Here is a 27,606-nt window from a genome sequence, read left to right as displayed (position 1 = left end):
GAATTTTCCTCTCCCATAGGCTTATATTCTTAAGTTATCGAAGCTTGATCCTAAAGTGGTTTTAAAAATGATTTGTGGAACCATTTGTAGGATCAGCATAACCAGGTGATCTAAAGTAACACTGTCACTTATCTCAGTTTTTTAGCATTATGTGAAAAATGATCAAGGAGAAAATGAGCTACCTGAACTTCTTTTACATTCTAGGGCTCAACATGAGTTAGGATATGTTATAATAGAGGAGAATGCATTGGAGAAAAGCACTACATTTTAATGTGGCAGTATCTAAATCTCCAGGTGTTGGGCTTCAACTGTAGCTTATGCTGTCTGTCATTTGTTCACTTTGATCTGGCATAGGGTAATGAGCACTAACATCTTTTCTAAGGACAAAGCCTCTCTCCCTCGTCTTTATTCCTGCAATATCTAATTTGTTAGAAGGAAAGATGATAAACTAGCCAAGGAAAATCTTTGCTTTTAATATATTTGCTTCATAAACACACTATGTTGTCTTCATTTAGTTTTTAGTTGCCTGAGCATCTCAAAGTGGCAAGTTAGTGATTTGCTTAATTTTTTCCTAATAACAAATGAAATGGGAGAAAAGCAGTCAGAATACATTTTCTGACTTTGGTGAAAGGAATATGACTCATCTTGTTAAAGGCATACAGTGATCTTAATTTCAGAGAGTAACATATGTTAGTCCCAACTGTTTCTGTATCCATTGTGATGATGACAAGCTTTGGAAAAAATGTTGTAAAAGCATATTTACTTTTATTCTTATTTACTTTATGAAACAGAAGAGTCCTCAAACTAGATACTGACTGGACAATAACATCATGCCATTACTTAAATTACTAAAATTATTAATGTGTTGGCAGGAATTTACCTTGAACCTAGAAAGTTTTTGGAGGTGAGCCAGCTTCATAACTCTAAGAAAAAAAATGTTATTTTGAAACCCAATTCTATACATTTCAAATTCACTTATGATTTATTAAGAACTAGGGGAGGTACAAGTGTATAGTTTTCCTAATTAAGACAGAAAGAGTAAAGGACTTTGTATTTCAACAATCATAAGGCTAAATTCCTTATGTGACTTTTGAGGTATAATTTAAAGGATACATTAGATATTAGTCTCAATAACTAAATTGTCAGATTTACTTGCTTCTCCAGTTTACAACAAAGGTACTCATTTTAATGCATGCAGCTTTTGGTGAGCCGGAGAATACTCAGCAATAAATGGGCCAGCAGTAGGAAGAAAAGAGCCCAGGAATAAACAATAAAAATTGACTCCCAAAGGCTCTTGATGCCAGTGATTTTCCACTCCTGTTAGGATTTTGATTTCTTTCCAGAAGAATCTCAGTAGTGGCCACCTGCCAGGGAAGAACAATATTCAACTTAGAGGGCCAACTGCCACTCATAGCTATCTTTACAGCTAGAAGCCCCATCGTCAGATTGTTACATTCTCTGCTTATTCAGGAACCACCACTGCCCTTGAATCTCTCATAACTCCCTAACTGAAGAGTACCTGGGTGCATACTTGCACCAGGGCACCCTACACAGTAAGTCTCACTTAGACCATAGTGAAACAACGTATAATAGGCTAATTGATACAAACAAGACTTAAGTTCCTCTAGCGGCTCCTCAATGTGATATGGAAACAATGTTGAAGAAAATGACATTATTCAAAGACCTGTTAAGCATATGTTACCTCGTACAGTCGACTATTGTGAGTGGCCACTGATTCAGGCTAGCCCCTCATCAGTATAACTGTTTAGATTCTGTGGCAGATGTTTTAAAGTCAGTAAAATAGATGTAGCTCCTTCCAAAGGCCATGCTTTTCCATCCTTGGTATCCAGCTCTGAAGCCATTGCTGCCATTGTCGACATACCTCACACAGTTATCATTTCCTGAAAGTAAATAAAATGGCTCTAATAAAAAGCCAGTCTCTCAGCACTGGAAATTTTACAAACTCTCCAAGTGAGTCTAGGCACAATCAAGGTTAAGAATTACCAATTGAAAGTTGCACCACTTATAAAATAGGAACAATGTCGATTTACTTTGATAATTATCTATATTGCTCGATTTTTAAATTCATACTGACAGTTTATCTTGTAAAATAAGGTAAGTTTTAATTTCTTGTTTTGCTTTGAAATAAGTGTACATTATATCACAGAATGGAAATGACCACAAATAATATAGGTGGTCTTGAATATAAAGGTGTTATGAGATAAAGGGTGGGAATTATACTTCATAACTAATCACTTGTTCTAGTTGCCTCATCTCTAAAATCAGTGTTAAACCAGATGTCTAAAAACCTTTTGGTCTTTCTCTTATCGTATGATCAGTATCACTTCATTTCTGAGAAAACTGATCTCTTCATAGAGCTAGATGGAAAGAGATATTCAGATCCTCTGGAAATACCATATTTAAACATGTTGGCTCATTAACAAGGCTATATCTCTATCGTAACTCTCAGGTTGTGGCAAGATAGGCCAAGTGTAAGTGTTTTCTCCTTGCTCTTGACCCTCCTGTCGGATTTTTTTTGTAGCAACTCATTCAGTGAGCCTAAAAAGTCCTTCTTTGATCTGTAACTGAAAGCTAATGACATTAATTCAAATAAAAATGATCATATCAATTATGGTGTAAGTATGATTCATGAAGAAAGATCATTTTTCTAGGTTGAAATTAAAGATATGTAGAGTGGATGTTTTCTAAAAACAAATTGTCAATTTTAAATGTAATTATTTTTTGCATAACATGTATTTATTATAGAAAATATGAACTGTAGAGAAAAGCAGAAAAAAATAGTTACTGATATACCAACCTCTGAGAGAGAACCTCTTTGCACAGTTGGGCTTACTTCATCCTAGGTGTTTTATTTTTCCAAATGTGGACCCTTTTTAAAAATAAAATGATAACATTATTTAGCTTTCTAACTTGCTTAAACATTATATAGAAATAAAATTTTAATACTCAATAAATTATAGATATGCTGTAACATAACCAGTTTTTTAATATTAGCTATTGAAAATGTAGACCATCCCATGTTGAAGGTAGAGTTACTGTTACAACTAGTGATTTTTATATCACTTGGTAATGAGGAAAAGCAATTACCTCATGGGAATTTTAGTGAGTACCTGACCATTTTGACTAACGTAAAGGGGATGCTATTAAAAACTAGTTTTAAAAATGCAAGTCTGTTGAAAGTATTGTAACATCTCATGGTCTGTGCCCTTCAGTGGGCTCCTGCCTAAACCCTGCTATTCACTGCTGTCTGCCCACTGAGACAGCTTAGCAATCTCTGCTGCTCTGTGGTTTTTCCAGAGATGACAGTCCTTCCAGAGGTCTGGGCTTCCCTTTCACAACACCTAGCATAGCTCCTCAGTTCGCCCTTTCCCTACCAGAATGGTGGCTGTGTGCAGGACCAGTAATGTGGCTGCAGCAGCATGACTTCACCTTGGCTCCTGACCCTGTAGGTTATCAGCCAAGAAAACCCCAGAGCTTGTGACTTGGAATGGGTACACTCTGATCATTGAGCAGGGGGACTGTCATATTTGGGGTACCACAAAATGTCATACTACTGAAGAGATCGGCACAGTGGCCATAATTAAAAAAGGACCACTGTCGATGTTTTTCAAAATAAAGGTAGCCTATGCCTTCTTTAGTGCTGTAAACCGCTAGGATGGTTATCCCTTACCTTCAGCACTTCACAGATCTGTTGTCCAAGTTCAGATCACTGGTCCTTTCTGTTACCCATGTAGAACAGTTGGAAGTTGTGCTTATGCTGAGGTAATGCATCTCTCTTCATTCCCTGTATATCACAGTTGATTGGCCTGAAGACCTGCTGTTCGTATATTGAGAGATTATGGAATGTTATTTTTTTAGACAATAATAATCTAATATGTGCATTTATGCTAATCTATTCATTTGTTCCTATTATGGATATATAGTTTTTAAGAACTCTCTTAAAATTCAGGAAGTTGCTTGATTCAAATATCATACTTTAGTTCTCAACATACGTGAAGTTTTTAATCCCAGTATTAATGTACATTGCTTATTTGACTATGCCTTTTCTGTAATATTTATTGAAGACACTGAATACTACATTTTTTTTTAAATCTCCAGATACTTACATACTTGGTGCTAAACACTTTTTAATGTGGCTGAGACCAGAAATAATAACTCTTTGGGGTTCTCCCCTCTCCTGGCTTTCAGGGTGCTGGCTGCACAGCCCTGGTGGTAGCAGTAGTGGCCAGGAAGCTAGAACTCACCAAAGCAGAAAAGCACGTGCACAACTTCATGATGGACACTCAGCTGACAAAAAGAGTAAGTTGCTGCCCCTGAATCTTCAAGGGAATATTAGTGTTTTTTTCCAATGTTGAGCAATAGTTTGCATTGTGACCTCTAAAGTGACAATTTAAAATTCAGCATTCTTGTAATCAATTACATGTTTTCACATTTTGCAAATACTCTTTCTAATGTTAGTTCACTTAGGAAATAATTGGACAACCTTGGTATTTACTCAAGGATAAAAATAGACCACATTAAAATAAGGCATATTCAACATTTAAGTTTGCATTATACAAAAAGAGACCAATATTGGATTGAACACACTGTCAATGTAATATAGATATTTTATGGGAAAATGATTCAACAGATATTTTACTGGGCTTCTTCTATGAGCCAGTCATTACTTTGATGACTGGGGTTGCAAAGAAAAATAAACACTAACTTTTAAGACTGCATGATAAGAACAGACAGAGACCCTTTCCATGATTTAAAGGCTTTCACAGAAATGCTGAAAATGGTTAGCATCCAGAGAGGAGATCGATGTACAATTATAAAGACTAGACAAAGACAGCAAATACGTGTTTGCAGAGCGCTCACGCGTGTAGTAAACTTGTTTCAGCCTCACAGCAGCTAAGTGCTAGTATTATGGCCATTTTAAAAATGTGGAAGCCAAGACAGAGGGTTAGGCAACTTGCTCAAAGTAATTATATCAAGGAGGAAAGCCATGTAAGAGGAAAAAAACTTTAGCACACTAAATTATTAGCGTTTTATAGTCACTTGAAATACCAACATCAGAAACAATTAAAAATTGTAGTAATCATCTTGCTATATAACAACTCGGAGCAGAAGCCAATCAGGCTGTCATTAAAATAACAAAATACATTGTCAGTCATTTGGTTGCTTCACCCATAAAAGAATCGAGAATTCAAGAGTCCCAATTTTTAGTGTTTTCGGTCACTTTTGACTTTGGTCATGTATATAAAAATAATCATATTTAACTGCTTCCAAATAGATCAGTCACATTAATGCACATTTTATTTATTTGAATAATATTTATGAAGTGGAAACATGAATTCTATTGTGAGACTGCAGTGATCAAGTCCACATATGTTCTACATGATCAAAGCCATGCAGATGCTGCTTTGGAATGTCTTCTACTCTACACAATTTTCTCACAACTCCTGAATTTGTCCTCTAAACTTATGAATGTTTCTAAATGTTACAGAACAGCACATGGAAAACAGAGGAAGAGAGGTATAAAGAAAGAGCTAGTTGGAAGGTTAGGGTTTTTATCATTTTCAAAGATGTGCTAGGAAATGAAAATACACACAGATTATATGAGTCCAGCTCTAATCCAAAATTACAGCAGATGTGTATCTCATAGGATATTTGTTTGGACGAGTTCTGTACTATAAAAGACAGAAGATGTACAGCATCAAAGGAACCCTTCCATAAAGTCCCTTGTATACTCCAAATAATTTTATGGAGATTACATATTATAATTTTCACAAGAGTTAATGCCACACTTAGGATATTAGGCAGAAAAATACCTTAAAACACCATATATGTGTACATGTAAAATCTTTTCGAAAGTAAAAAAAAAAAAAAAAAAAAAAAACACAAGAAAACTCATTAGGCAGCATTCTCCCTGGTCCATCATTAAGAAATATGTAATTTCTTTAAATTTACTTTGGGATACTGCTATCATTGAAGCATTTTAAGGGGTTAAAAAAGACAAGGGCTTTGATTTTAAAATCTACAGTAATAACATTGTTATATACCACCTTTGAAGATTTCTGTGAAACTCACAGAGGTCTCCCTATTTCACCTGGGAGGTGCTTCAGGTTGGTTTTATAGTTTCAATTTAGTTCAGGATCTTTCAAGCTCAGCATTATTGACCTTCTGGATAATTCTTTGTTGTGTGGGACTTCCTTGTACACAAGATGTTTAGCAGCATTCTCGGCCTCTACATACTAAATGCCAATAGAAACTCCCTAACTGGTAACAACCCAAAATGTCTTCTAAGTAAGAACCACTGCTTTGGTATTGCCCTCTTAACCTATATTCTTTGAGTACACTAACTTTATTGTAATCTCCTTCTTCCTGGGAATGAGAGATACTCAATTAACAAAATATACTCTATACCTAATATACTCGGGGCTCTGTGTTAACTGCTGAGGTTAAAGAGCTGAAAAATATTCCAGGACTCAAAGAACATTGAATTTTTATAATACTGTTCTCTTAGCAAATCAGATGAAAGCTGGCTTAGCTCTGCTTGGCAGAAAAATGTACTTGTGCTCTTGTTCATATGTCCCCTAAACCCAGTCCAGCCTCACCTTAGACTGTGGATCCAGGTGACCTTATTTTGGTGTATGTGAATGGGAATCATTTTCCCAAACTAACCAAGTTTTCTGATATTACACCTTTTCTGTTGTAAGTTCTTGTATACTTCAGTTAAGCTACCTGTAGATAATAATGCATTACGAGTCGGATTGTTTATAGAATACTTTTTCAGCAAGAAGTACCGTTCTAGTTTCAAGGTTCATATTCTCCACAGTGCTTATGCTTTGATAATTCTATTATCTTTTTACTACCTTTTAAGGTAGCTCCTTTGCAGTTTTCCTTGGGACCAGAGTCTCTTATAGGTCTGAAAGACACTCCAGCAGGCTTGCTGACAGATCGATTTTTATAGGCAAGATGTTGCTAGGTACAGGTATGAATATTTGAATGGTATTAAAATCAACATAAATTTCTTGTTTATGATACCCATTCCGATATTATAGCCAATACAGTATTTGAAAATAGCTCTTGTATAGTCTTCTCTGCATTCTTTTCTATAAAGTTAACAATGTTATTTACTTGGAACCTGGTTCCATTTGGTTATAGAATTTTCAAATGGGCCCATTTATAATTTTTAACTTTTTAAATAAAAATCTCGACACACTAAATGATCATTAATGAATGATTTCTCAGGGGGGAACAAGAACCTAAAAGCCATACATAGTTACTAAGATGAAAGATTAAATTCAAGTCTGCTCTTGATTGCTAGAGAAAAATTCAGCTATCCCTGGAACCACTACATAATCTCACCTTTTTCATGTTCTCTGATATTTAACAGAGGTAACAGGCACAGACATTCTGAAATCTGAATATGACTCTAAAGAAAAAAACAATGTGAATGTTAAAACAAATTCTTCTTCCAAGAAGAAATGTCATTTTCCAAACCTTCCATTGTGTGTCTTAACTGAATTGAACAGTTTCCATGGAAAATAATTCACCACATACAAATTTTCTTCAGAGGGACAATCTTACACTGAAATTGTTTCTCTGTATGACTACCTCAAGCACTCAAATACAATTTGAAAGTAGAATACACTATTTTTCATGCGCTAGTGTACAGGAAGATCGTTCTCTGTAATTCCAAAAGTTTACATGACACTCCACAATTCAAAATGGCCAATAGATACAGGTACTTAGAATAATCTAATGGTGTCAAATTGAAGGCATAACAGCAATAACATCACTGAGTTTCATAAGACAGGACCAGCTATTAAACAGATTTGCAGTTTATCACCTTCCAGAAGCAAGAAGCAATGTGTTTACCATCCTATGATTATTACTATTCATTCAATTCTGAACCAAGAGGAAATTTCAAAGTTTGGCTCTCTGAATGCTTTCCTTTCAGAAAGAAACTTGAAAACAAGCAATTCTAGAACTGAGACATAATTTTTAAAGTAGCTAGATGTACCACAAAGGATAATTATACATATTAATGTCTGCTGTGGGTGTTTCCAATCCTGTTGAGAATTTTCAATAAGATCCATAACAACACTATTATGCGGTTATATAATGACTTCCTGTGTGTCTCTTAAGCAAACAAATTATGTAGAATTTCTTCTATGTACCTTTTGCATTGTCCTTGACTACACCGCCCAGTGGGTTAGAACACAAAGTGAATGGATCCATGGGCTTTGCCCTGCTGCCCAGCCACAACACTCACCTTGCCCCAGGTGCCTGCTCTGAAGGAGAACTTGGCAGGTGATGTTGGAGCCTCAAGCGCATCCATCCCGCTGCTGCAGGGGCCACTGAGACCCTGTGGTGTCCTGGTGTCCAGGCTCAGTGGCATTGCCCACAGTATATGTGGCAGTTTTTTACTGTAGTTTTCAGAATGAGATGCAAGAAATTCCTGCTGAGGGAAATGGACAAAAAAGGTGAAAGAGATTAAGAAGTGCAAGTTGTCAGTTTTAAAATTATCATGGGGATATAAAGTACAGCATAGGGTATATAGTCAGTATTATTGTAATAACTAGGTTTGGTGCCAGGTGTATAGTACTCATCTAGACTTATTGGGATGATCACTTTGTAAAGTGTGTAGATGTCTAATTGCTATGTTATACACCAGAAATTAATATAATATTGTGTCAGCTGTAGTCAGAAAATAATTTTTTAAAATGTAGTTCTCTTAAAACTCTTTGTTTCTTAAGTCAGAGATTATGTACTTTTCCCTTAAATTTGAGAAGATTGGAAGTATTGCACTAAAGCAAAACTCTGAAGGGAGAGGCAAGAAGAAAATATAAGTTAAAAAAGAAGAATCGAAAGTGGTAAAAAGCAAAGGAAAACTAAACAAAGTAGCCTTATATAGGCCTCTACATGTATAACTTATGGTTAACAGCAAATTTTCAGTTACAAGTCAATCAGCTGTAAAGTGCTTTTGTGGTTTATAAACTATTGTCACACTTAAAAAAATATTTTTATTTTACTACGGATGGCCTTAACATTGAATAATCAATCACCTATGAGGCAGCAAGATAACATTTTATACCTATGAAAGTGGGTTGTAAGGCATCCAGGTAAATACTATTACTTTTAATAGTATGAATTGCTTTTAGGGCTTTTGTTTTCTCAAATTATTATTAAAATATATTATTTATATGCTTTTCAAAATTTTTCTAATCGGGTTTGGAGTTGAGCATTAGTGAAGCAGAGCAAATGTTATTTTCCTTGTTCCTTGTGTGTGGAGAGGGAGAGTCCTTGCCTATCAATAATCCTCCTCTCATGTCCCATATTTTTTGAAGTACAAGAAATGTTATATTTCACAGTGGGGTTTGCCCATTAACTGGAACTAGAATTACTACAGCTACTAAAATTTTGAGGGATATCTGTGAATCCCTCATATCAACAACTATCGTGGTATCCAGCACATGGTAGAGATGCAATAAATTTGATTAACTAATAAAAGGAAATGCACTGACCCATTTAAACTTTAGGTCTCTAACTTGCAGACTATTCTCATCAAGAGGATCCTTTGGCTGATACAAATTATATATACCATGGTGTCGAATTTAACCTCATAGACATTTATTCAGTACCAGCTAGCCCCAAAGCACTGAGCTAGGGAGACACAAAGATTAGTGACATGGCCACTGCCCTCTTAAGAATTTGTAAATGCCCTAGGAAGGGGAGTGGGGGTCTCCAGGGTTACATTGTTAGATGACTGACTATTGGGCAGGGTTCTTAATCAACTAAACAAAGGACACCTTCCTCCCAGTGATCACAAATGCACAGGCTTAAGTTTGCAGATCACTTTCGTGTAACAATTCCCCATTGTTCAAACCTGTAAAACGCTGAAGTGCTTTTTGCCCTGTTTGCCGTTGCCATCAACCCTACGAGGAACTAGAGAAACCTACTATTAAAAACATATCCTCTGCCTAATGCTCAGATGTTTTTCTATTCTTGGACATATTGTTTTGTGACTATTTTGAAAAGCGGTTAAATATGATACTTTGAGTTTAATTCCTGTGTTTGAAAACCTATTACGGAATTAGAAATGGATGTTTCAAGATAAAAGCATGTATTTCACAGGTTTTAAAAGCAGCTGCAGGGATTTCATTTTCAAAGGAGGAGTCATTTACAGTTTCAGCCAACAACATAAGTGCTGAGTGAAAACAAATTTTGAAACGTAAGGTCTCAGACTGAACTCTGAAATTGAGTTTCCCTACTCCCCTTCAGCCATTCCCCCACCATCTCAAAGAGAAAAAAAAACTATTTAAAATACATGGAGGACAAGCACTGAATCACCTTTTTAAAAGCACATATATTTTAGTAATTTGGCATTTGCTATTTGTAGATGGGAATCCAAACCAAAATCAGTGTTATAGTCCAATTTTCCAGCTTCCTCATCAGCCTGTGTCCTAGGTTCCTCCTCTGTCTCAGACTGATCAAGTCAGGGAGTGTACATCCCCCAGGCCCTAACTGATCTTCTAGGAAGCTACAGCTGCCAGGAGAGCTAAGACCTTCCTTAGCAGCCCTTCTGCTTCCTAGCAGGGCAGGACCTATCCCACCCCAGGCAGTGCTGGCCAGTCATGTACCACTCCTCCCTTTTTAAAAGCAAGGTTCTCAACCCTCAGCAACTTATGATGCATCCATTTCCTTACCTTTGAAAGGATCTTAAGGGTTGGATGGAAAAGCCTTAGGACAAGTGACTCCTACCTCTGTAAGAAAGAGAAATGTATTTCCATAAGAATGAAGAGCCAAGAATTACCTGGAATACCCTTAAATTTCACCTTAGAAGGTGGTGATGTTCTTTATAGGCACTACAGGTGCTCAGCATCTAAATTTCAGTCATGTTTCTGGTAGTTCGAGAACGCCCCCTGTGCAGAGGCTCACAAATATGCAAAGGAATATGAACCAAAGTCACACCTAAAAGCAGTCATAAGAAACCAGTCATTTTCTTAAAATGGGTTCTAGCAATTCAATTTCACTCAAAAAGAAAACTTTTCAGGATCATGAAAAGGGATGCTTTCTTTGCTAAAGTGAAAAAAATATACACACATACTAGGACCCACAGTTTTGTGTTAATTCTGAGGTTCTTCCTTATTGTAAATCTAAGGTCTGAAAAGGATTTTAATAATAATTCTCTCTAACCTCACTTTAATGAGGAGAGAACTAAAGTCCTACAAGGTTAGCTAGTCGCCTTGACTGAACTTGCTTAGTACAAAGTCAAGACCTTAGAACTGGTTTCTCAAGCCCAGCTCACCTGTCTTCCCCACCACACTGCCTTCCTGAGAATGTTGTCTTCACCAAGCCTCCCACTAGCCTGCAGTTCTCTTTATGAATCATCCTTTATCTATCACTCAGAAGAATTAAATGGAACTTCTTAGCATAAGTAATTAACAACAAGCCCAAGTGAAAGCTCTCGTCATCAGCTCCTGTAGAACGAGCCAAGAGAATAAATCGGTCCTTGGCTAGGCCTTTACCAGCTTCTAGGATTTGTTTGAAGAACTTAATCCAGAAAGCAAGTGGTGGACTATCAGTAGGAAGTGTTCATATTTTCCATCAGCTGCAATAGGTCTTGGCAGTGTTACTATAACCCTTTCATCCCTAAGCTTGTCCCATCCATGTTTTGTTTGTTTTTTTAAGGAGACCTATATCCACCCAAGCCTAAGTTTTTTCTTGTTTAATTAAAAGAGAAAACATTTTGAGCTTATACTGATATGAGAAAATAGCTAATAAGTGATTCATTTTAGGAAATATTTTATATTAGTTTCAGGTATACAACATATTGGTTCGACATTTATATGATTTATGAAGTGACCCTCCCTATCCCTCTAGCACCCATCTGGCTGTACATACAGCCATTACAGTATATTCCCTATGCTGTACTCTAAATCCCCATGACTGTTTTGTAACTACTAATTTGTACTTTTTCATCCCTTCACCTTTTTCACCCAGCCCCGCAACACCCCTTCTCTCTTGCAATCACCAATTTGTTCTCTGTATCCGTCTGTTTTCATTTAGTTTATTTCTAAATAAACTAGAGCTTGCCACAATCATTGGGATGAACAATGTGATCCCAACAAAGTTGTGAAGGATTCCACTCTGAAATTTATCAACTGCTTTTTTGTTTGTTTCCTTAACAGGTGAAAAATGCAGCTGCCAATGTACTCAGGGAAACATGGCTAATTTATAAAAATACAAAGCTAGTAAAAAAGATAGATCATGCAAAAGTAAGAAAACATCAACGAAAATTCTTGCAAGCTATTCATCAGTGAGTACCGTTTTTCATTTTCAGCCTGCTTTTGTATCTCTGGGTTTTAATGCTCGCACTTAGTTATTCTCTCATGGGCGAGGAAAAAAGAAATCGTCATCTTGCTTGGTCTCAGAAGACGTTATTTGGCAATTTAATAATTTCACAAATGAAATCTTGAGAAAAGTTGTCAGTTCTTGTATGATTAAAAATCATTAATTATTGAGAGAATAATGATTTAATATAGTAATTAAATGTCTTCTTAGTTTCTCTTCAGAAGCAATTTCTATTAAAATTGTGTTACTTAATTTGACTTATTCATATAGTTTGCTCTAAGATGTTTAGTATCTACTGCGAAATCTTGAAAAAATTTAACATTTTATGATCTGGATTTTTTTAGTATACTGCCAGTATTTCGTTATATAAAGCTAGTGCCTACAATTGATTTAATATTTGAATTTTTAAATGAGTTTTTAATCATGACTTGGGGGATTTTCTATTTTCATTATAGATTTTATAGTTCCTATAGACCCTGTACTCTTATCATTATTATCATTATTCTGACTTTATCCAGACCGCCAGAGTTCAAGTCCTTCATACTATTTCATTGTTATACCATATGACTATCATAGACTTTTAAAGTAAAAATTTCTGTCTAGTAAGTTTAATTAATTTGAATGTGCCAGGTCATTCTCCCCCAGCATCCTTACCGTGAGTATATGCAATTATGATGCCATGTAGACTTGCTCCTAATGCCACTCTGAAATGGGGAAGAGCAGACATGACCACATTTGTAGGTTAGAAAAGTGGCTTTTCTCATGCAGCCTACCAGGGTAATCATGGAAAGGTGGGTAAATACTAGGTCTTTTGGCTATACAGTGAGATATGTCTTTTCAGAGCTAACTAGTACAGCTGATGAGAAAGTGCTGAGGATGAAGTTTTTATTTTACATATTTTCATAATTCCTATGTAATACATTACACTAACATTCTGTAGGAAATCACTAAGCATTCACATTCTACCCTTGCACCTGTCCATCCAACTGCCTTTTTAAGTATCACTGAAAATGTGGAATGTCTGTAATTATGGCCATATCTGTACTACATAGAAATTGCAACCTTCCTTAATGAAAATAAAATTCAGGTACTCTGAAATCCAAGACAGAGGGAGACCACACACGTGGTAGCGTAGCTGGCCCTCGTGCTACTCGCTCAGGTTCTTTTCCATTACTGCCACCGAAGTGACATTTCTCCTCTAGCCCTGTGACTAAACTAGACATACAACTGTGCTTTTTATCCCATCGTAAGGAAAAGACAAGGGTAGAATTTTAAGATAATACTCCTTTAAAGTCTGGGAAAGAGTAAAAGGGGGGAAAAAAAAACACCCAGAGAGGAACATTGTATTAGAGCTGGCTCGCAAGAGGGAGCTGCTCCCTGGAGGCTATGGCCACATTTATGACTGAGAACCAGCAACAAGAAGCACTTGCCTAGACATCCTGATTCCCTGAAGCTTAGACCTGAAAGAGAGGCCCCTAGGAGATGCTAAGCCATCACCTCTGCTTTGATCAGGCCTTTCTTCCTGTCTGGGGACAGGCCTATTCCCCAAGGGCCACCTGACACACCTCTGCTACACCACCGAATCCATATAACACAGTAACCTCAAAATTCGCGCAAAAGATATTCACAGTATACTCTGGAGAAATCATTCTTTGTACTTTTAATTTTTCAATACTAGCCTATACGGTTTGAGTATATTAAAAAGAAAACTCACCTTTGTGGGTATGAGATGGCATGGAAGTGGGCGAGTGTGCTCAGTCTACATGGCCAGTAACCACACAGCCTCTTTCCTCCAGTGTAACCTAGTAAATGTATAATTAACTCTTATTTGCCTTTGATGCCTTTGATAAATTTTTATATAACCAAAAATAAAAAAAAAAATGCTTCGACAGTTTTTGTAATGTAATTATGTAGCCATGTGTAAATGCTGGGTATTTATATATTCATTTTGTTTAGAACTCTTAAGCTCCAAACACATTCACACTCGAAAACTTGGGGGACGATTTAGGGGTGTTCACTATAAAATAATTTCAACTTTGCCATAGGTTTGGAAAGTTTTATAAAACAATGTTAGGAAAAAAATCTTCTAGTGAACTAAGTTTGGAAACTATCCCTAGGCCATTGGCATATTGCTACACATATTGACTTGACCATAAGGGCTTTGTGGCATTGGTTTCTTGGGTCCTTCAGCATGCTGCTTTTGGATAGAGTAATAGAGGAAACCATTTGTGATTCCTCTGCTTCTTTCAGACATTTCTCACTTTCTTCTGTAACAAGTACTTTTGAAAGCAGATGAGCTCCAAGCAACTCAAAAGTATTCTGAATTGTTTTAAAAATTAGTCTTGGGGTAATTGGGTTTCCTCTGAGTGGGAGGGACCTTATACTTTGTGAAAAAATACAACTGAGAATTTATATGGGCTGCGTTTGGCTAGATTATTCTAACTATGCATAACTATCTTTTATTTTAACTTAGTGTAGTCATAAAGGAAAGCACATAGGGCTCGATTCCTAAGGGCAAAGCCTTTATTGCCCACTGTTCACATCCAGTGAGACTGTCAGCTTAGTCTGTCAGCACTGGGTGAAGTCAGATTGTAGTTGAGGAAAAATTTACAAATTCATTTGCTAGAGCTCTCCTGGCCTCTCCTGTTCTGATTTGTCCTGAGAGCGTTTTCAGTAGCTCTCTTTTATGCTCTGCCAGGCCCCCCCTATTTCAACTCTCTTTCTCTTTTCCAAGCTTCATAGCCTCTCTCCCCAACACAGGATCTCTCTAGTCTCTGATGGATGCCGAACTCTGCAGGCTTGTATCCTCTTTTCAGTAATGTTATCTGTCTTTTTGGATTATCATTTAATGCCATGAAGCATTTGGTTTCTATAACTTTTCACCCTTTTTCTGGTAGCAGCTTTACCTTTAAAGTTTATCATTCTTCTGTCTCAACTATAGACCCATCAATCAACGTGAACTTGTCTCAGAGCCAAGAAATTCAATAAATATAATTTCTGTAACAAAGAGAGTTGCATTACCTACCTTTCAGAAAGCCAGGCTTCTAAATAGTCCCATCTCAGAAGAGATGTAACCCTTAAAAAAATAAAAAAAAAAAAGACATTATAATCCTAGTATTTAAAATATTGTCTGTTTAACCATATAACATTCATACTAAGCAAAAAAATGTTTTCTATTGTTTACTTGAACATCATGTATCAAAGAGGCCAAGATGATGTTATATAAGTTCCTCCTTCCAAACTCTAGTTCTGGCAGAAACTATGGGCTTTCAGGTGGGGGAAGAATAGCAGCAACGGAGAGAGATAATAACATAATTGAATAGTGTTTCTCTTTGATCAATATGCCAAAATCTTGCAGAATCTTAACAGCATCTTCCAGCCAATGAATCGAGCCCCCTGTGCACAACTGAACGCCACACTGTAATATTTTGTTCCAGAATATTTTACAGTTTCTTTTCTTTTGTTTTGTCTTTTTATTTCAACAAAATGAAAATAGAGCTCGGAAGTAAGTTGTGTGAGCCGCTCCTTTCAACATTTGCAGAATTTTCTACCGGCTGCATGCACCCAAGTGGATCCTTTATTTGTGAATTTTAGTAGTCTGATTGCTGCTATGGAATTGTGATCCAAAATCATGATATTTTCCTGTGATAAGTGAAGTTCACGAGGAAGAAATCAACATATGTTTCTTATTCTTTTGGGGGGCGGGGGGAGAGGGGAGTAAAATACACATCTGCATGTTACCTTTTATTCTGGCAGCTGCAGCTTAAGTAGGCTTTTTCTACCAGTTCTATATCTCAGGGAGCTAAAGGAATTCCAATCAAACAGGGCTACTCTAAGTCATCTTTCCAGATTAGTAGAAAATAAAATGGGCAAAATTCTACTGTCAGAAACATAGTAGTCCAAGAGAAGTAAATTAGGCTCTGTTGTTTGGAATATGAAGTATTCATCTCAGCGAAAGGACCAGCGCTGGCCCCTCCACCAGACTTGCTGAGTTCAGGCCTTTCTCTGCACTCACAAGGTGCTGGAGGCTTCTGGTCTGATGATCCCAATCTTCAGTTATTCACGTGCCAACTATACTGTTACTTACTTAAATTTGAAAAGAAAGCTTGATCTAAATTTCTATCATAAATGGATTTAGAGCTATATCATTCCCAGCATGGAGAGGTAAAGCAAATATCATTTGACAACTCTGAGCTGAGAGCCTGCTCTTTTTTAAAAAGCAGAAGATAGCAGGTGTTAGAAGATAAAAACAGGATAGGACCAGGCTGAGACATTTTTCTTATAATAATCAAGAATTAGAAGAGAACTGGAGGGAATTACTGTCTCCATCTGTTTTAGTATTGTTGAATATCTTGTTGGAGTGTCACTTCATCATCTAGAACACTTCTTAGGATAAACCCAGCACTTCAGAAATGCTGTCCTAACCTAACCTACATCATTTCATACCTGAAGAAACTGACGGTCAAATAGCGGCAAGGGAGAGGATGGAATCCATGTCTGATGTTGTTATTCTCTCTGAAACATTTGTCTATAGTGACCGACACATATTTAAAGTTTGTGTGGGTTTTTTTTTTTTGGGGGGGGGGCTGTTTTTAAAAGGCATACATCAAGACTTACATCCCTTGTAAGTAGTTAGGGAAACATTTCTCAGCAACATATTAGAATTAAATCTATGTGTGTAAATTTTTTAGACTGGAACATATTCTATCTCTATTGCACAAAAAAAGCCAATTAACCCAGTTCCCAGTTCTAATAGAGAAACACATAGTCTCAATGACAAGTTATAACCTTAAACTGTTTTAGATTGTTAAAGAGCATGTTGTAGCAGGTGTCAGTTAAACTCTTACTGGCAGAAGGAACTAAATCTTCACTGTAGAGCAGATTTAGTAACATATTGAATCTCCTACTTTCAGAATATAATCACTGAGCATCGTGAACATTTGTTACGAAAATCTCCCTGGCAGTAAAATCTTGCCCTGTGAATTTTTATTTCTTCTATGTAATTACCTTTAATTTAAATTGGGAAATAATAAAAAGTATTCTTTCCAGCATTAACACTGTACTTTGTAAAATGAGTCATCATCAAGGTAATAAGGTTAGCATAGTTTTTTTTCTCTCTCTCTCTCTTCTTTTTCATTAAGTAGCTCAGAGAGACCTTCTCTTTTGGAGCAAGGCTTTGCATTGTTGGCTTAAAGAAAAATAGAGCACTTTTTTCTCTTCGGAAAATCTTCATTTCTTGCTACCATAGTAAGCACTGAATTAAATATTTGTTGAAATATTATAGTATATCAGTTAAGGAACAGTTAAGAGTTCTCATTAAGAAAGATTAAAAAAAAAACAGTGGCTTTTTGACTGTCAATCAGATATATGCAATGACATTTAAAAGTATCTAAAAGTAACTTTATGAGTAACGAGCCCATCTGTCAGATACTTTAATTGTCCTCTGACTTTTATCTACAATAAAAATTAAGGGAATCTCTCTCAAGGAAATGGTCTGTCTTCCCTTCAAATTCAGTGGCAGTTTAAGATAAAAGTCAAGTGAAATACAATGAAACCTAAGAGACTTATGTGGTTTGAGTTATCATGCTGCTGGTTGAATAAAAGTTTTATTTTTGCTAATAAGAATCTCACTTATCACTGTGTTTCATCAGGTTCAAATACCTAACCCAATCCATTTCAGACTAAACAGGGCTAACACCTGTATCTAGTCACGTAGGCATAGGAAGGCGCTCACTGCTCCAACATTGATGCAATTCCAGTTGCTTTGCATATTTCTTCCTATGTCTATTTGTCACGATACTGGGCTTTAAGGAATGTTTTGGCTTTTCTCATATGGTTAAATCCTTATGAGCTTTTTTATTTTTTTAATTCAACTTTAACTACCTGGTGAATAGCTGTCCTAAGGACACCTCATCTCTTACTCTCTCTCCTTTTTGCGGTGTTGGGGAAGCATGCTTCTCATTGTACCAGATACATAACCAGTTTGGACTTTACCCCGAATATTCAAGGCATTATCCATGCAGTTATTTGCTCTTGTCAATTTTGTGCATGCTTTTTGCAAGGCGTACGATACCCATAGAAAGAAAGGAAAATTTCTGACTTCAGATTCTGTCTTTTAGATTAAGAAGTGTAAAAATGGAGCAGAGGAAACTGAATGACCAAGCAAATACCTTGGTAGACCTGGCAAAGGTAAGCCTGGGGTCTCAGCCCTCATGATTATATCTGTTGTGATTAACCACAGCACATTAATTAATAATACTTTTGGAGGAGGCCACCACAAACTGCCCTAAAAGAGATTTTTAAAACTTTTACTTACTATGTTCTTTGCCTATATACATTTTTCAACCTGCAATCTAAAGGTATTTCTACATGCAGTGATTTGGAAGTACAGTAAGAAACGTAAGCAGAATATGAGACAATATCTTTTGGATTCTTATTTGTATTACAGTCTCATCCCTGTGAGAACAGAACTATGCCCCAGGTTTAACTGTGAGGTTTAGGACTAAATAGGACCTATCAATACAACTATTTTCTATGTATTTTAAGCAAACTCAGAAGAATGTAAAGTTAGAGTTTAAAATAAATATCATAAATTACATCTTAAAATAAAAGCTGTCTTTCAAAAAAAGTGATCACTTTACAATTTATGGTTCATTTTTTTCATAATTTAAAAATTGTACCTTTTTAAAAGTACATTAATAGTCCTCAAATTCTTCTGTCACACTTACAAGATGTATCTTGTCGATTTTTGGTTATTCCTCCCAAGTAAACTCTACTTTCAAAATATGAATATTTTTCAACAATCACAAAATTTCCTTTTCCTGAACTAATTCTAAAGGATGGATTAGAGTAAAATTTATGTAAGTGTTCAGCCTTTTAACACAATTACTTTGAAAGAGGCAACTTTCAGTTGGACCTGTATGTTTTCTTGTTTGATAAATCAACTATGTCCTTTATGACAGCAGTCCCCAACCTTTTTGGCACCAGGGACCAGTGCTCTTATGAGAATCTAATGCCCGATGATCTGAGATGGAGCTGAGGTAGTGATGCTAACACTGGGGAGTGTCTGCGAGTACAGATAAAACTTCACTTGCTGGCCCACCACTCACCTCCTACTCTGTGGCCCAGTTCCTAACAGGCCACAGACAGGTACAAGTCCACGGCCTGGGTGTTGGGGACCCTTGCTTTACAAAGCCTCAAGTATAATGTATAAAACTTCACATATAAAGCCTCATAACACATCTAAATTATATTCCTTTTAATATATATCAATACTTGAATATATATCAAATGTTGAAGATGAATATTCTATATCTCATAAATAGAAGATAAGTATTTAATGACTTACTTCTAGGAGAGTATATATCATCCATTTAAGTTGAGCAATTCAGATATATGAGGCTCAGAGACATCCTCGGCCAGTATTTGCACCCATGACTCTGACTGGGACACATCATGAAGAAATACATCACTCCGGGGCTAACTGATAAAAGAAATAGGAATTATTAAAAAAAAAAAAAAAAAAAAAAAAACCAGACCACTTGGAAATAATATATATAAGATATGTCATTTTACTATATAGCTATATTATTTTACTTTAGATACTGTAAGTATATCTATGAGACAAGCTTCTGTTTCTTTCAAATTAATTCTTGAGTGCTGTACTTATTGTAAGTTATTATAACTTCAGGACTGTTCATGCCACAAGGTTTCAATATTTTTGGAATGACTGGATGTTGCTCACATAGTCTAAAACTATACAATAAAAATAAAGTTAATGCATTTGTCTCCATGGCCAAACTCAGACTAGCTGCCTGTGTTCTGAATAATAACTTCCTTATATAATCAGTTCATTTATCATCATTAAGAGGTTGTTAAACAGGATTATTAAACAGGATAAGAGCACATATTGCAAAGGGAAACGAGGTAAAGGAGAGAGGCATAGACAAAGGAGCCTGAAATTCAAGGAAGGCTGCACAGAGCTAAGGTTAACATCCCCATTTCTGTCTTCTTGGCCACCTTATTCCCTCTCTGGCTCTATGCCGATAGGTCCCGAGGTCCTCTTTTCTTGTCTCTGGGGCACTTCTGGATATAACTGGAGTCAGAGTTATGGATATCCTCTGATCAAGACAATCAATTGCAAGATTCACTAGGACACTAAAAACATCTTCCTCTTTCAAACCCCTTAGCATCTGATTAAGCCATAACCAACAAAGTGGTCTGGTAACTTTAGTAGCTCTAGTTTTTCTTTTCTCAAGGAGTAACTCTAAAAATACTATTTGACCCAATGGAGAGCCATAATTTGAAACATAGGAGAGCAAAACATATTCAGAAATTTTTTAGAGCTTTAAGTTACAATTATGTGATCAAATCACATTGTCCTAAACTTCACTCATATTCCACCTTCAAAATTTCTGTTATATCTCAATATCATCTGTACTATTATTTTTTGTTCTTTATATCTGCTTGTTTTTAAAATTTAGCCTTGTCCTAATTAATGCGACATGTTGCAAAATGAATTTGATGTGCAAACTTTTGTAACAATTAAGATATATACATAAATATTAAATAAAACATGTTTGTTTGTCTGTACGCTACTGAAACCATTGGGTGTACCACCAGCAGTAGCTGAACAGTTTCTGCAAGTGGATCACATTAATGCCTAATATCTTACAATTCTAAATCCTAGCTTTGAATAGACTCACTGAATTTGCTTTGTAAGGTAAAGTGTTCAGTAAGTTGACACCCCTAACCCTGGATGTCACCGAAAGAGACCAAGCAGCCTTCAGATTCTGAGAATTGACAGTTTGCTTCCAGGACCAATGTAATTAAGCCTGGTTCTTTGTTCCTCTATTTCTCTCAATCCTGTTTTCCAGACCCAGAACATCATGTATGACATGATTTCTGACTTAAATGAAAGGAGTGAAGACTTCGAAAAGAGGATTGTTACCCTGGAAACAAAATTAGAGACTCTGATTGGTAGCATCCATGCCCTCCCTGGACTCATCAGCCAGACCATCAGGCAGCAACAGAGAGATTTCATTGAGGCTCAGATGGAGAACTACGACAAGCAGGTCACCTACAACGCTGAGCGGTCTCGGTCCTCGTCCAGGAGGCGGCGGTCCTCCTCTACAGCGCCACCAACTTCATCAGAGAGTAGCTAGAAGAGAATCAGTTAACCACAAAATAAGACTTTTTGCCATCATATGGTCAATATTTTAGCTTTTATTGTAAAGCCCCTATGGTTCTAATCAGCGTTATCCGGGTTCTGATGTCAGAATCCTGGGAACCTGAACACTAAGTTTTAGGCCAAAATGAGTGAAAACTCTTTTTTTTTCTTTCAGATGCACAGGGAATGCACCTATTATTGCTATATAGATTGTTCCTCCTGTAATTTCACTAACTTTTTATTCATGCACTTCAAACAAACTTTACTACTACATTAATATGATATATAATAAAAAAGTTAATTTCTGCACATACTGGTTTGGTCACTTGACATTTCTAAAGATTCAATTCTCTCATTATTTTCAAGGTAAATGACTATCATCTGGTGCATGTTGATAATTTTGATTTCCAAAAGTTTGGGTGGTTGGAAAAAGACTTTCAATTATTCTATACCCTATTCACTAAGACTTTCTCTCATGAAATATTGTAGACACAATCATCTGACCTAGCTCCGTTTACTATTCTTTGAGTTTACAATGTTTCATTTCTAATTTGGTTTATTTCCAAATTATGTGGAGAGTGAGGTAATTCTAGCAAAACATAAAAACAAGCAGCACAGATGCTTTCTAGAATTATTTCATTCCAAGTTTACGAAAAAAACTTACTAGAAGAAAGTATCAGGATACACTCTTGTCTATGAACTGATACTGCAGAATTTTAGGGTCTAAACTAGTTATTTTGTCTCTTTCTATCCATTCATTTATTATTTAGGGTCTATCGTTCATGCTAAGTGTTTTGCATCATACACATGCATTTGCATAGTTCCTAACAACTTAACATAAATAAGCATAACTCCTAATGTCACATATCACTCTTGGCATGTACTTAACATCTTTGGTACAAGGAATTAAATGGCATCTAGTAAGTTTCACTGTAATGAAACTCTAGTGAGTAAAAGGGAACTGGGTAGTTACTGCCATAACCACATCTCTCTTCGAATTTACTCTAAGAATCCACTGGGTTTAGAAGAACCATCTTTGAAGTGACAGCAGTATGGAAATCTCTCACATGGTGGTATATGCCAGAGTCTACAGGAAGAACTGCCCTGAGGTGACACATCATTGGGACAGCTCTTAAACCCACTTGCTTGTGTTGGTCTAAACCTAAAAACGACTTATTCGTTTTCAGAGAAATCATTGTTGTTGTTGTTGTTGTTGTTATTGTTTACATGATACCCTTTGGAATGTACCTTACGACATTCAAGCTGCTTGCATACCAAGTAGTTTTCTTCCTTAACAAAAAACTAGAGTGATATATTTCATCACCTTGCATAGTTCAATGAATAAAATCACTTTTATAGCTAGTCTCCATAATTGATGTAAAAATCAAACATTTCTATTCAAGATCAAGGACATAAAAGTATGATTCCTTTAGTTTGCATGAAAATCACTTACCATTATTACCCATCTAAAGCAGCTGAAAATAAAGCTCATTTATGCATCTTCAATATGTCTGTGTAGAATGAGGTCAAGGCCTGGAAAGTCCTTTAATAAGCAAAAGAAAAACTATTAGAGCATTGCTTATAGAAACATATTGCTGAGTTAAATGAACTTCAAAATTCTGCATCAGGATTTCTAATTCATGGATGAAATTAAAATTTTCTTTTATGTATTCTGCGTTGCATATAAGAATATATCAAGTATTAGTATAAACACTGGATGCAAGAAAGAGAAATTTTGTAAAGATGATTAATTTGTTCTTGCAGTTGATGCAGATAATTCTTGTGTATCCTACCTCTACAGTGTCTAAAAGGCAGAGTAGCAGATAATGAAGTCTAAAGTCACTTTACCAATCAATTAGTACCATCATCCCAGGATACAAGAAGGCAATGGAAAGAATATGAATTACTCCTCTTGAAGAAAGAGGAGTATTTAAATTTAGATTTCATTATTCCTTATTTATTCTCTTCTTTCTCAGTAACTGCAGTTCATGTAAGATGTCATTCTTTTTGTTTTCCAAAACCAATCTTACTTTCCCTGTTCCTATGTGTGAGGTACATGAAGACTGGTAATGATTCAACAAAAATAGATGATCTTTTGTCTCTATATTTTAAAAAATACCAAATAACCACAATCTGAAAGAGGATGGGACCCATCCACTGCATAGACACTGTTATCAGGGATTTGTTGAATGATGCCTACTTTACCCAGCATCACCACATCTCCTTCCATGTGGCTTTGAATGTTACCCAGAATCCTCTAAGGGCTCCGTAAATGACTGACCTTTGTGGTATAAGCTTTGCTCTAATTTGTATTTTGTTTTTCCACATTTCTAATGACTGAGTGTGTAGTCATTATTACCTCAGCCTACCACACTCCGGCCTCCCTATTTCTCTGCAGCCAGTACAAAAGCATATGACTACCATAGATTGTTTTGAATTACAATGACACCACCTTCCTCAATAATTTTCTTTACTTCTCCTACTGAAACAGTGTCACAGGTTAGTCACCAGAAGGAAGATTCTATACTCTTAAAGAAGTGAGGATAAACCAAATTCCTAACAAGTAGTTTCATATAATTCCTTCCTAATTTCTTCTCTCTTGATGACTGTTTTCCAGAGACTCTCCATCAAAGCATCTAGAATAATCAAATAATTTTTTTTCAAACAGAATATGGTAATTGGGAGAAAAAAACAATTGGTTAGACTTAATTTGAATCTCCAAGTACGGATGAAAATACTACCTGCCTATTTTTCAACTTTTCCCAGTTGTAGAGTGACAAAGTGGAAAAAGCATGAGATTAAATGTCAGACCTATGTTTGGAAATTAGTTCTGTCTCTTGCTAGCTCTATGTACTTGAACGGCCTTAATCCTTCTGTTGTTTTTTTTTTTTTCTGTTTTTTCTTATTTGCAAAATGAGAATTAAAAGATAGATAGATAGCAATGGTGCTCTACAAAGCCTGGCATTTTACCACTTTTTATTGCTGTTTCCAGTAAAAAAAAAAAAAAAAAAAAAAAAACAAATATTGAATACCCCATTACCTGGCTATTTTATTGTAACTTGTAACAGATGTCAATATAGGTTATAAATTCCCTCCCTCACCTGTCTAACTAATTAAGTCAAGGGACTGGATTCTGGATTAGTTTATTCATTTTCCTTGTCCTATCACTGTTTTTTGTTTGTTTGTTTGTTTAATGTAGTCTAGAATACCAATAAGTATGTATACTTTGTCTTTGTGATTCTGATATACTCTTTTCTCTCTTTGGCATCCCACAAAATCTATTCATGAATAAGGTCCAGTAATATGGAGGGTGTTTGTTCTCTATACCTAGGTCTTTGGTTTCTCTGTTAGAGATATGCTGGTACAGTAGCCAAAGAATTCATTTTCTTTTCCATATCCATCTCTGTAGTTCGTGAGCCTCAATGTACTTCTCCTAGTCTGAGTAATGCACACTGATCTAGTTTGTGTGTTTTAACTGAATTGTCAAGTCAATTCACTAAGAAAAAATTACCAAACTGCTTATTTGACAGATAGAATCCTAATAAATTTTGTGAGGCTTGGAGCCCCTGGAACAAGAGGCATGACATGAAGAACTTCTATCCATCTCACTGTCACTATTGCTAGAGTCAGTTCCTTGGGGTAAAGAAGAAAAAAAAATAAAGGACCATCAATGCTGCTTTCTAAAGCTTCTGTTACATATGCCATGAGTTAGGGAACCCAGAAACAGAGAATATAGATTGTAACTTCACAGATATTATACCTTTCCATTTTAAAAAATACTTCGATTTTTTTTCCCCTAGAAAATAGCCTTTTTCCTAGTTATGTGTTTTCCTCTGCCCCGATGTCAATGGTCGCCAGACGGTAGTGGGAGGCAGGAGGAGGACAACTCAGAAATTACCGACATGCTAACCTAGCAATGTTAGAAGGACTGGATTTTAGGTGCAGCTGAAATAAAGCTGAGTGTGAAGGAGGCCCCAGCCACAGGTAGCTGAACAGAGAAAGACTTTCTCCTGTCTTTCAACTTGGTAATAATTTGCCTTCTCCACTCCTTATTAAGAAAGCAGTTCTTGTCTCTCCCAATTTCCTTGGGGTCTCCTACCCACCCTATAGAAAACAAACAAAGTCATAAACAAGATAATATTTCTCATTAGTCAATGCTCTCACTTAAACATATTTTGGAGCAGTGAAAACATAGTGTCCTCAGCTAAGCTAAAAGAATGAAAACATTTGAGGAATCTAGATAAGTTTAACTCAAAAGGAAATGTACACAAGCATTGTAGCACACTTTGTGGGTATGACAAAAAAATGAAGTCACAGAATGAACTCAGTGTTGCCACCCAGATTCTGATCTACCTCTGTTACAGCTGGGCCCACTAATGAATGCTCACTCATTCACTCAGGCAGCACCTCATATGTGGAGAGATTGTCGCCAGCAATCTTCCTCAAGTGGTAGATGAGGAATCATATAAAAGACGAAAATAAAGATAATCTAAACTACATCTTCGCTGTATAGAAGAATCAAAATTGCTTTAGTAAGAAGACATTTGGTTAATGTACAACAAAATCTAACACCTTCTGGCCATAACATTCTAAATCTACATTATTCTGTCTAAAAGACCAGAATTTTCACTGTACCACCTACCATCCCTTCAGGGGGCTAGAGTAAATACATGCCTGTTTGCGATTTTTGCATATGTAATGTGATTATGCATGATTCCGATTTGTGTTTGAACCTCTTGTTTGTCTATTTCATTTATTCTCACTTTTATTTGTTTTACTGCTTGTAAGTGGAATTGTTAGGTCAAATATTCATATTTTTGTGGGCTTTGGGAATATAAGTCCAAAATTAATCTTTCTGTTGAATAAAATCACAATGCCTCAGAGTGGAAATTAACAATGAATAGATAAAAGGCTTTAAGTAAGCCAATATTTTCACTTTTGAGCTTGTAAAGGGGAAATGTATATTATGAGGATGTACTTACATCCGTTTAATATGACTGCAATAGAGCATTTTTCACTTTTTTTTTTTAACTTAATTTTTTACCATTTGTATATGTTCTAAAACAAGTTCAGGGAGTTTGAGGATAAGTCGCTCTAACAGTGCATTTGATTGCAAAGGTGATATTGCTCTTAAAGGAGTTTGTGGTGCAAAAAAAGGTGGACAAACATTTTCTAAGGTTGGGAAACAGCTCCGGTGTGGAATTCTTTGTATCTTTGTGTAATTCCTATCCCCTCTCTCTCCTAAAAAGTCACAGTAAGAGGGTATTCCTTCTGTATTGATAAAGAAGAGATGAAAAATTAGTAAAAGACCAAATACTGCTTTTTAAAAAGCAATATTTGTAAATTAGAAAATTAAATTTCTAGAGAAATATATTCCTTGCAAAAGTATTTAATAAAAACTTGTTTATAAAAAGGAAGAGAATAAAGGAAATAATGTGTTTTCATTCTAGACTTTGATAATTAGAAAACTTAAAAAGATTTTGGAAAAACAACTAAAAACCAGCAAGAAAGCATAAAAAAAATGAGAAAGTAAAAAGCAAGGAGTCCAAAGTGAGATGAAACATAACAGCTCGACATGACAGTAACAATATTTGAATTTATACTCTTAAGAAATAGAAATATAAGATTGAGTTAAAAACAAAACTCATCTATGTGCTTTTTACAAAAGACACATAAAATGGTAAAAGATAAAACTCAAATTACAGGGGATAACTAGGCAAGCGCAAACAAACGGTGGGAAAACACTCATTTCAGACTAATGGAATTCAAGGGAAAGAACATGAAATCACAAAAGGATGTTACACTGATAAAAGTTCATTTCACACTGAAGAGAAAGCTGACATAACTGTATGCACTAAATAGCAGAGCATATAAAGCAAAACTATCAGAAATAAAGGAAAACACTGTGCAAAATTTTAATACCTCTTTCACCCTGGAGAGAGGAAATAAACCAAAAAATAGCTATCTTTTTTTTTAAAGAAAATATTATCAGACTTGGCCCAAGAAGTAATAAAAACATTTTAATAAATGACCTGGGATAAGCGTATAGGCATTTTTTAAAAGACAATATT

General features: G+C 35.8%; 1 protein-coding gene across 3 annotated transcripts in view; it reads left to right on the top strand.

Annotated features, from left to right (window-relative positions):
- KCNN2 (potassium calcium-activated channel subfamily N member 2) overlaps positions 1–24,544 on the top strand; it is a 384,522-nt gene extending 359,978 nt beyond the window's left edge. The window contains exons 9-12 of one of the 3 annotated variants that reach the window (XM_016147324.2): positions 4,210–4,320; positions 12,204–12,331; positions 18,486–18,555; positions 21,243–24,544. In XM_016147324.2, coding sequence (XP_016002810.1) covers positions 4,210–4,320; positions 12,204–12,331; positions 18,486–18,555; positions 21,243–21,530 — 597 coding nt within the window. In that variant the 3' untranslated portion in view covers positions 21,531–24,544. The remainder of the gene's footprint in view (positions 1–4,209; positions 4,321–12,203; positions 12,332–18,485; positions 18,556–21,242) is intronic. The other 2 variants (XM_016147331.2, XM_016147350.2) reach the window with 2 other exon arrangements.
- Positions 24,545–27,606: the final 3,062 nt, after the last annotated feature.

This window comes from Rousettus aegyptiacus, unplaced genomic scaffold (assembly GCF_014176215.1).
Source record: "Rousettus aegyptiacus isolate mRouAeg1 unplaced genomic scaffold, mRouAeg1.p scaffold_m13_p_8, whole genome shotgun sequence".
Classification (NCBI taxonomy): domain Eukaryota; kingdom Metazoa; phylum Chordata; class Mammalia; order Chiroptera; family Pteropodidae; genus Rousettus; species Rousettus aegyptiacus.
This window is presented reverse-complemented; position numbering and strand designations above follow the sequence as displayed.